Source organism: Cyprinodon variegatus, unplaced genomic scaffold (assembly GCF_000732505.1).
Source record: "Cyprinodon variegatus isolate N-32 unplaced genomic scaffold, C_variegatus-1.0 Scaffold925, whole genome shotgun sequence".
Lineage (NCBI taxonomy): Eukaryota > Metazoa > Chordata > Actinopteri > Cyprinodontiformes > Cyprinodontidae > Cyprinodon > Cyprinodon variegatus.
In genome coordinates, this window is record NW_015151378.1 from 169,894 (window position 1) to 181,238 (window position 11,345).

The 11,345-nt window shown below is 37.8% G+C and overlaps 1 protein-coding gene across 2 annotated transcripts in view; it reads left to right on the forward strand.

Moving 5' to 3' along the window:
• Window positions 1-9,261, forward strand: part of LOC107099969 (oxysterol-binding protein-related protein 2-like) — a 29,521-nt gene extending 20,260 nt beyond the window's left edge. For both annotated transcript variants that reach the window (XM_015398308.1, XM_015398309.1), the window contains exons 6-14: window positions 127-224; window positions 320-502; window positions 620-727; window positions 2,207-2,296; window positions 2,502-2,619; window positions 3,020-3,142; window positions 3,602-3,725; window positions 3,855-3,945; window positions 6,367-9,261. In XM_015398308.1, the coding sequence (XP_015253794.1) occupies window positions 127-224; window positions 320-502; window positions 620-727; window positions 2,207-2,296; window positions 2,502-2,619; window positions 3,020-3,142; window positions 3,602-3,725; window positions 3,855-3,945; window positions 6,367-6,469 (1,038 nt within the window). In that variant the 3' untranslated portion in view covers window positions 6,470-9,261. The remainder of the gene's footprint in view (window positions 1-126; window positions 225-319; window positions 503-619; window positions 728-2,206; window positions 2,297-2,501; window positions 2,620-3,019; window positions 3,143-3,601; window positions 3,726-3,854; window positions 3,946-6,366) is intronic.
• The last annotated feature ends 2,084 nt before the right edge of the window (window positions 9,262-11,345 follow it).

Consider the following 11,345-nt stretch of genomic DNA (forward strand, 5'->3'; position numbering starts at 1 on the left):
TGTGTTCTGTCCTATGATTTAATGTTTTTTTTTAAAGCTATTTTCTGAAGAGCAAATCTAAAAGTAAACCACCGCTTCTATAGCTATAATCCTCCAAGCTAACATGTTCTGCACTTTTTAAATCAGACGGTAGCTGCTTTCGCCGTGTCAGCAGTTGCGTCTCAGTGGGACCGAACTGGAAAACCCTTCAACCCGCTGCTGGGGGAAACCTTTGAACTCATCAGGTACCGACATATCTGCACACAAAGACTTACGGCGATCGTCCTCAAAGCTCAGTCTTCCTCACCAGTTAGTTTGCTTTATTGTGGCTTTTCTGCAGAGAGGATCAGGGTTTCCGGCTGGTGTCAGAGCAGGTGTCCCATCATCCTCCAATCAGTGCCTTCCACGCAGAGAGCCTGTCCGGGGACTTTGTCTTCCATGGCTCCATCTATCCCAAGCTCAAGTACTGGGGGAAGAGTGTTGAGGCAGAGCCAAAAGGAACAATCACACTAGAACTTCTCAAGTAAGAAATGTAGAATTTTATGGTTGCAGATGAAAAATCTTTTTTTTTTCTTGTTCATCACATCTTCTCATTTTAAATTCAATCCATCCTTCTGCTGCCCCCTTCCTTCCTCTGCAGACACAATGAGGTGTACACATGGAGTAACCCTTACTGCTGTGTGCATAACATCATCCTGGGCAAACTGTGGATAGAGCAGTATGGCTTAGTGGAAATAGTCAATCACAGGTATAGAAACAAGTCTATTCTATTTTTTTATTATTTTTTTTATGCCAAACTACAACTTCTCTATTTTATGTTGTAATTCCTACCAATGGGGGGAAAAATGAACCAAAGTTCACAAATGTTAACTGTAGTCCAGGATTTTGGAGACAGGAGATGGTTTTTACAGTCATAATGATCTGATCCCAGAGGTTTATGATGGTCTAAATATACCACAGAATTCATTCATCTCAATGTTCCACGAAAAAGTAGATTTAACATTTATTTATACATCTAATACACGATTCAAATAGTTGTTAAATGAACAATTAAATGATGAAATGTTCCCTTAAATAATCATTAATGCATTTAAAATTATGAAATAAATAATTAACTGTCCTATTAAACACTTTGAAACACAATTATATGAAATTACAGATTCAGTAATGAAATGTTCCCCAAAAAAGTTTAAAAATCATTTAAAATTAAATACTTAAAAGTTATCTGAAAATGTATTTAGAAATGAAATTAATCATTTCACTGAATATGTATGAATAAATACTGAGTGATGTAACTATATGTGTTCTTAGGGGGTCTTCAGGCTGTCCCGTTGTTATTAATATGGTCAGAGGTTGAAATGCTTGTAAATTCTGCTTTAGTCAAAAAGTTACATCTTTTCAAATAGAGGTAAGGCAGTAAAATAGTAAAGTAGCTTTCTACTCTACTATGAAACTGTGAAATGCTGATTTCATCTGAATTAAGCAGTTAACATTTAGTACCCAACCGCCTAAAATATTCTAAAACCTTGAGAAATAAATTCAAATCTTGAAATGTAAGTCTAAATCTGATTTTCAAAATGTGAAGGAAGCCTATTTAAGTGTGAATAAAGCTGCGTTTCTGGGGGCCATATATTCACCCCCCAACTTAAAACCATGAATATCAGGTTCGATTCAACCAAATGAGCAAAACTGAAGAACAGCTTTTGTTTGTGTAGATATTTGAGGCTGCGTCCTGCTTCCTCACTGTGTGCAAACGACTGCTTTAGTCTGTTTGTTGAAGGAAGCTCTACAATAATCTTTGTTGATATCTGGTCGTGTGTCATGTTCACACAGTGGCACAGATTCATACCACAATCTAAGAGGTAAACTCACCCAGTTCTTATACAGTCTGGAGAAACCTGGAATTTGCATTCAGTGTTTTCCATGTTTGGAGAACTATGGAAGACTACAAAACAGTTAATAACGTTGATACTGAATTGTTATTTCTTTGCTATGTGTCATTTTCCACCGGGCAGAAATTTGGTTTCCTTAAAAAAAAATGAATAATAATAAAGAAAATGTTTATAATGAGAAAAAGTAAGCCATAGATTTTAAGGGGAAAAATAAGTTTTTATCCTAAATAAATGTTCACTTTGCCTTCCCATTCTCAGCTGTTTATAGTCTTGTAGTTTCTGCAGGATCAGTTGGTAAAGGTCTGTTCTTCCTTCTCTTCTTTTATGTTCTGCAGCACCGGGGAGAAGTGTGTGCTGAATTTTAAGCCATGTGGCATGTTTGGCAAAGAGCTGCACAAAGTAGAGGGATACATCCAAGACAAGAGGTTGGAGAGGATTTATGACATGAAATCAACCTTCAGTATGAACATGTTTAAAAGTCGACTTATTTATCTGATCTTCTTATCTCTCTATGTTCCCCCTCTTTTTTTCTCTCAACCTATTAAATTTCTTTTTCTCTATACTGCCTTTTCTTTATTTGAATATTTCTATCCTTTCTCCTCTTGTCCCCCTTGTTTTATTTCTGTTCAGTAAAAAGAAGCTCCGTGTAATCTATGGGAAGTGGACCGAGTGTATGTGGAGCGTCGACCCTCAGAGATATGAGGCCTACAAAAAGTCAGACAAGAAAGGCGATAAGTCCAAAAAAAATGTGAGAATAACTGGATTTGTAATTCTGCTGTTTTCTAAACGAGCCGCTGTGTCATTTTCCTATATTATCATTGTTTACATAGTTTCTGTATGATAATGATTATGATTAAGTTAATCTGTTGTTGTCCTCAGCTCACTCTGTGGTCTTTATTCAGGTAAATGAAAAGGTGTACATAGACTTGTGCAGCTTTTTAGTTTGCTTGTGTTTAGTAAAGTGTAATAAGTTCAAAACCCGTACCCTGTAAAGATTCAGACCTGCTAGAGGCAGATTATGCAGAGTAATGATGGGAGCTGACTGTAGATCGCGGTCCCAGAGGTCATTTGTAGAGAGATCCAGTTTGATCCTGAACATTTGAAACCATCTTTCCTGTGCTGTAGAGCTCACAATGTGTTATTCGCAGGAGTTTGAAAAAGCGGAGAATGACGAAGCAGACGATATGCCTGAAGTCCAGGAAACGGTGACTGTTATACCAGGAAGCGATCTGTTGTGGAGGATAGAGTCCCGGCCAGCACACTCTGCTAAGGTATCTGAACATAAGCTGCACATAAGACCATAAATAAACACGTTTGCATACAGCAGCAGCCATTCAAAACGGCCCTTCCCAGTGAACCGCCAGCGGAATGGCAGCCCACTTCCCTCCACCTTCCAGCTACTGGAGTGAACCCCTTTTGCATATTTTTTTACTCTGACTCCACCCTTTCAATGATTTACAAGGTCTGACGAGGAGATGATGCTTCTATTCAGATCTTAAAGTCTTCAAATCAATACAGAGTATTTTAGTACAAATATTGATGTTTAAAAAGTAATTGAAGGGTGACCAGCCAAGAACCCATCAAATTTTGACTGGCTACTGCTGTGTAACATTTCTTCAAAGTCAGTCAGCATCTTAAGATCAAATATTAATCACTGTAGTTAAAACTTAGGTGTCAAACCAACATAGGATGATTGTGGCTAAATGGACTCATTTGTGCTCCTTCCTCAGATGTACAACTTCACAAACTTTGCAATGGCTCTCAATGAGCTGGAGCCTGGAATGGAAGCCATCTTGGCTCCCACCGACTGTCGCTTCAGGCCCGACATCAGAGCCATGGAGAACGGTCACATAGGTAATAGGATTTAACTTCATCTTGCTGTCCAGGTTTTTCGATTGTCTAAACATTTAAAAAGGATAATAGATTGATTTTAGTTCGCTTCTCCTGGTTCCTAACCCTCCAGTTGTGATGTGTTTTTTGCAGACGAGGCGAGCAAAGAGAAGGAGAGACTGGAAGAAAAACAGAGGGCTGCCAGGAAGGATAGAGCTAAGAATGAGGAGGAGTGGAGCACTAGGTAGCAAACATCCAACTACTGCACACATACACTCCAAACAAACCATTTACTTTGAAAATTGGGTCAAATAAACATTTAGCATCATCTTCCACCTAAGAAAATACATCACTTTGATAAAGTGTTTTTTTTGTCACACTTAAGTGTCTTAAAGGATTAAATGAGTAAATATGAAAGCATTGTTTAAATTATTTAATTCATTAAGGGAAACAGCTTTACCAACTTGGCCGTTAGGGGAAAAAGTAATATTCATACTTGTTTAACCAGAAATAAACCGTGATTCACTACATTCTTAATAAAGCTGAAAAGAACCAGGCAGTAATTACCCAACCTGCAGTTACCCAGTTACCCTACTAAACATTTTGATCATTTAAAATTAACCTCTTTGATAACTAAGTTCTAAAGGAGTGAATATTCAGTTTGAAAAAGTAAAACAATAGAAAACCAAAGTAAATGACGTCTATCAGTCTGGAAATATTTACTGTGGAAGCCAGCGAACCAAAGTGGGAACCACCATCCACAACTGGAGAAAACATGCAGCAGTGATGAACCTTTCCCAGAACATCTGAAGCACTGCAGTTATCTCAGCTAAGGTCAAGGTTTAACCGTAAGGGTGAAGATCCGGGTCAAATGGCCTCAATGGGAGAGTCCCAAGGCCAAAACAACAGCTGAAGAAGAACTCTGATCTACATAGAAAAAACACCCCATCTTAAAGAGACTTTGGGTTAAATGTTCTGATACTAATAGGAAAAAAAGACAAAGCATTTCAGAAGCGGAGGATTTCTCTGAGTGTTAGGGGCACTCTAACCGAAATGTTTAGCTGTCACTACAGAACATTAAGCCCACTCAAGCTGTAGCTCAGCTGTGGGTCTAATATCTGGGCCTGAAGCTGTCGTGGAAATCCCTCCAAGGTGGCTGAGTTACATCATTTCTGCAAAGAGGATCAGGTCAAGAATTTCTCACACTGCAAAAAAAATCTAGAAATAAGTCAAAATTTCTTAAATTAAATGTATTTACCCGTAATTTGAGCAGGTTAATAAGATGATTTGTCAATGGAATGAGTATATTTACGCTTAAAATAAGATAATTAGACAATTTTCACTTGAAATATAACAATGCAAATGTTTTTTTTTCTTATTCTAAATGCACATTTTCTTCTTCCATTGGCAAAGTGTCTCATTTACCACCTCAATTCAAGAAAAAATGCCTTTATTTTAAGAAAAAAAATACTTTAATTATGATTTTTTTCCACTGCAGATCTTTTATGGAAGACATTTGCCAGCGATCACAAACCTTTGATGCCATTTGTTGCTGTTAATGTTGAGACAAGAAGTTATTAGGTTTGGGGGAGTTACTTTTTCAGAAGGGCCAAATGGGTTTCTATTCCCCCACCCCCCACATTAACTGTTTACTGTTAACCACTAGAGGGAGCTATAGAACTTTAGTCTGACAGCTCTTAAGCTCTTATCAAATTAGTTTGAAACAAATTGGTAATTTAATGTGAATAAAGCTCTAAAATAATTTAATAATTAATGTTAACATTAATTGTAAGACTTGTATATAATAATTCCCTTGTTTTTGTTTTTAGGCAGTCACCAACTTCTAACCGAGAATGTGTTTTCATCTAGTGTCTTACATTTTTGCTTTAAATCTAAAAGTAAATGATTTAATAGCTGTATGTGTATTTTTTAAGATAACAATAGTGTTTATTTAGTGAGTAGAAAGTCATACCAGGGCAGATCTAACAAAAACTGTTAGCCTGTTTTAATTGAGGCAGTTTTAAGTCAACTTTTTGACATTTAAACTGTATAGCAGCATTTATGTTAGTCATTTCACTCTTAAAATTAGTTTTTTTTTAGTATTTTATTTATTTTCCAGTGTATCTGAATAAAACATTTGAACATTACTACAAGTTAAGCTTTAATCAGGTTGTGTAAAGCTTGATCTCCTTCCTCACGTCTCTCCTAGTGCCAACTAGGACCTGAAAAAGGATGAAAGGGAGGCATGGAGAAATAAAGTATAGCAAATTAGACCAAAACTTAACTTCAGTTTAAGTCTGGGCTTTTCTAACATGACTAAAATAGATGTAAGGCGTTTTAACTTCCCCTCCTCTTTGATTCTTGTTAGTATATTTATTTCTTAACTCTTATTTAAATACAAAAAAACAAAAACAGACATTTAGTTTGTTTTATCCCCCGTGCAACTAAAAACTAAGAAAAGAAGTAGTGACCATAAATTACAGATGCAGGTCTCCCTCTGGATGAATAGTTTTGTCTAAATTACAAAATTGCAAAGAACTCTTCTTTTTAATGGTTGGAATATTATAAAAGTAAAATACTGAAGTTAATTAAAAAAAGAAAAACTGTAGAATAAATCTTTGAGGGGAAATAAAGAATCCTAACGACTGCCTTGTTTATTTTTTAGGTGGTTCCAAATGGGCACCAACCCTTACACCGGATCCCAGGATTGGATCTACAGCGGCGGCTACTTTAACAGGAACTACCAGAACATGCCGGATATATATTGATACCCTATGAGCCATCTTCCTCCTCCTTCTCCTCCTCTTCTTCCTTGTGTTTAATTTGCAGTTTTGTTTGTCGGGAGCTCATATGACACAGAGAAAAGGCATACAGCCTCCATCTCCCTACCGTTTTTCCTCACAGGTTGATGCGTTTGGGAGGGTTTCCACAGAAGCTGTCATAGGAGAGACTTCCATCAAAACTGTCTTACTTTCAACAACTTGAAGGGAATTAAACATGTGAAAAAGGTCTCCTCTCTGCCCCGGCACTATTCAGAGCACAAAAATCCCTCATTTCTAGAGAGCTGGAAACCCACCGATCCACAGAGTCACACATTCAGTCTGAATCTTTTACATCTTTCCAATCAAACTCTTTTCTTTTCAGCTGCCATACCTTTGGCACAGATGCTTAGGACTTCTGAATGCATGTGTGCATATATAAGTGGAAACATTAACCTCGTGATGGATTTGTGGATTCAAACGGACACCCAGTCAACAAGGAAAATCAGGGATGTGAATGTTCCTTTGGCTGAAGACGGATCTTCACCCTTTTGGAAACTCTAAAAGACTTGAAACACAAATCAATGTAGAGGACATTATGCTCTTTACAGAACAAATATATACATCTACTGTTGGTTGGATCAGCTACAGCGAGTAATGTCTCCATCTCATAACCCTGAAACCCTTTGTTTTTGCTTTTACTCATCCAATGACACTGAAGCCGCTTCAAACTGATTCAAAGCTAACTCTATGAAAATGAAGATTCCTTCTTCCTCTAAGCTGTGGTCTCATTTTGTCTTTGAGTTTTATATTTTACTAACCAGGAAACTTATATACAGAAATAAGCGGGAAATAAAAAAATGTATGCTCGGTTTCTACATGGTAAACAGAAACATGAGTAATCTGGTTTAAAAGGCAATCCCTGAGATATATATTATTATATATTATATAAACAACTCTACTGGGCTGTTATTGGCCTTGAAATAACTAAAGATACTTGTGTTTACTTTTATACCTACAGATTATTATTGGTGGTTTCTGCATGACATACTCGGTTCTAAAAAAAAAATTATCTGGATTTATCTATGCTTCAAAATTCAATCCTGGATGACTAAACCGAACCTTTTTTATACATAATTCAAACTACTTTGGGCTGATGACTGGAGAAAAATTCTGTAACTTTAATCCATTCTTTAGTTATCTGTTCATAGTTATAAATATCGTGTAAATATTTCAAACACTTTTTAATTGTTTAAATTCATCCCAGGAGAGTTGGCTTCATGTGATTTTTAGTGCAAAGTAGTGATCTAATTGGAGACGCTTGCTGCCATCTGGGATGATTAGACTAACTGGCTTTTGGTCGATGAATCTCACCTGCAGAAACGTCGTAATAACCGCTGGTGCAACAGAAAGTAAAAAAAAATAACTGAATGTAGTTCTCCGTCTTCTTCCTGCTACAAATGTACATGTCCGTCTGTGCCTTCAGGTCCGTTATCCAAAAATGCATCAGCAGAACCAACATCCGCCAAATTAAAGCTCCAGAACTTTTTGGGTTTAAGTGGTCAGACATGAGCGGCGGGTTAAAAAACGCTGTCTACAGAAAGAGGTTAACTTTGTCCTGCTTTATGTGCTGGTATCACCTCTGTTCTTTAAAGCCACACATTCCCACAGGATGACACTCAGCTTGGTAAACCTTTAGTAGAAAAGATAATATCACTCATATTGGTGTTTATATTTTCTCAAATCTGCTTAATGGGTTTTTAAACATTCCTCTGCATGTGCATTCAAACTAAAATAAAATAAAGCTGTCAGATGGCCGCTTTTAGAAGCCATCTTGTTTGTCCGTGTAAAGAGTTAAGAGGGTAAAGCCTCGCCCACTGAGACACTTGCTGTTGGGCTCTTATTTTGGGAAAAGAAATGACACTAAAGAGCTTAGCTGAAATGCTAAGGTGAATTTTACATGTTCTACATCTGATAGATGATTTGTGTTTTTGTTTTGGTTGCATATTTTTCTTCCATCTTGTTTGTTTGAAATCACGTTTCATCACCAACTATGCAACGTTTGCACATCAGCATGAACACCCCGGCTCTCATCTGTTTTTGTACAGTTGCTCTGTTCTTTCTCCTGTAACACACACACCTAGAGCTTTATTAGATCTGCTCACTCATCTATAGATGTCACACCTTCCTCTGAAGTATTTCCATACATGTCAAATCTCAGCATCACTTTTCACACTCATCTAGTTTTAAATATGAAATATATGATTATTACTTGGATCTGTTATGTGTTTTTTTTTAAATTCATGTTTATTATTTATGGAGTTTTGGTTTTAGAAGATGATTGTTGCTTAAAAAAAATGTCAGAAGTGTGGTATGAGGATGTCCAATAAACATTCAGATGTGGCTGTTGTATCTGTTTGATTGACCAGCTAAGCTATGAATGATTTACTTTTTCAACAGTTTTGGCACAAATCGCATTTCTGTTTAAATAAAACGAGCAAAAACACACAAAAAAAGGGTAGCACTGTAACTGAAGGGTGAATTAATCGTCTAGCTAACATACGTGACCTTAAAATATAAAGTTCCAGCAGTTACTCCGTTAATCTCTGTCATTTAATCTGTTCCAGGCCTTAATGTCGCTTTTACTGCTCAGTTTTTCTCTCATGTTTGTGTACATGTGCTGCAGAGACGTAATCATACGCAAAATGGCATATAATTTTGTGCAACTGATTTATTTTTATAGTATTTAAACTTTTTTTTGTTGTTATTGAGAAAATTGTACCAGATGTTTTATTTTGAGGTGGGGGTGGGTGGACTGGGAGGGGTCTTATCCATGTTGTGGACAGCTCTGCTGGTAAATGAATGGAGGGGGGGTGGGAGGGGGGTGTCTACTAATAAAATTCTAATTTCACTTTCTGTCTGTTGCTCATACTTTATTTGGATGACATCAACTGTGACTGCTGCCATCGCTGTGCTTCAGTTATGAGGAAATGCCATTCTTATAAAATACCAGAAATGTTCGTCTAATACATTAGTAACCAACGACAACACCTTAGAATTAGCGCTCATGGTTATTTCGAAGAGGGTTTACTGCAGAAACCCCTTTGTAGTACTCTTCATTCTCTTTACTAAATAATCAAATCCCTTTTAAAGCGCTAAATTTGATATTGGTCTGCCTTTGAAATTACACAAAAGCATTAAATAGGATAACTGGCTTTTTTCTTGGGCTCAAGTACTACATGTAGCCAATGATTTTGATCACAAGATGTTTTTTTCTCTTGGAAATATTTAAAGAAAACATAAATTTTATAATACTTTGCATATATTCCCTCTGATTTTGATTTCTCATTTTTTTAGGGGAGTTTTGACCTAGATGGAACAGGGCCCTGTTGCTCTGAAAAGGTTGCAAGTACACGGTTTAATCTCCACAGCCTGAGCAAGACCCTTAACCCCACACTGCTCCCCGGGTGCCGCACAATGGCAGCCCTCTGCTCCATAAGGAGATGGGTTAAATGCAGAGAGTTAATTTCTCCTGTGTGAGATCAATAAAGTTCTATTATTATTATTACATACTTCTTGTCTTCCACTTATCTTGGACCTGTTGATGCAGGCAGCAGTCTCAGCAGAAACACCCAGCCTCCTCCAAAACTGACACTTTCTGCCGGTGGAGATCCTTGTGCTTGTAGGAGCTGATCTTAATCCCAGCTGATCTGCTGCAGGATGGGAACCGCCCAGCACATGCTATGTGTCTTTGCAGGAGGAAGCCAGCAGAAACACATCATGTGCAAAAAGCAGATGTGAAAGCTGCCAGTCCTCATTCTGGAATCCCATCCGTCACTTGGCTGTGCCTCGAAATTCTGTCCATAAAAGTGATGAACAGAACCGGTGAAGAAGATTACCCTGCCGGAGTCCAACATGCATTGGAAATAGGTTCAATTTAAACCCCTGCTGCGCTTCTACACAGACTGGATGCCACCTGGTAAAGGGTCAACAGTTCCATTCTACTGATCCACATGCTGCTGCTCTGCTATGTGATGGCTAAGAGGCGTGCAAACCACAGCAGCCAGACACCCTCCAGAGACCAGAGGTACCCAGGTCAGATCAACGCAAAGTATTGCACATTGTCAATACATTATAGATATTCTGTGATTCATATCTATCAGCTTCACAAACCTACAGATCAAAGTTTATGATCCATTTGCTGTCTTTTTTTTCCTTGTCCTCATGGTGCTACATTTCTAAGGTGATTTTGTTGGATTATTATAGAGATACCGTAGGTTGAATGGCTTAGATTTTAAAGTAATATCAGAATCATTATATGCTTTTTCATTTTGCTGAAGGCTGCTACCATACAGAGATCTCTTACCTGCCTTTTTGGAGTTGGCTCTTACACAAATTGTTACGGTATAATAATGATAAAATAATATAATTAAACTTTATCAATGTCACACTAGAGAAATTAACTCTGCATTTAACCCATCCCCTTGAGAAGCAGTGGGCTGCCACTGTGTGATGCCCAGGGAGCAGTGTGTGGTAAAGGGTCTTGCTCAGGGACCCAGAGTGGAGGCTGTGGGGATCAAACCGGGTACTTGCAACATTCTCAGAGCATAAGCGCACTGCTCTAACCACTAGGCCAACACTCCCCTATTCAGGCAGCCAGTATTACATCACGATACTAAATGTGAAAGCATGCTTTTGAAGCTGCAGGATTTCAGATTTGACTCCATTTGTAGAGAAGTGTTGATAGTCGGGCACATCCAGGGGAAGCGGTTGAGTGGGAGCTCAACATAACAGCCTCTGAAGTCAGAATAAAAAGCGTCCGGCTGCTGTCCTTAGAAATCTGACGGAAAGATGCTCTGAAAGGAATCAAGTGGGGTCATTTCTT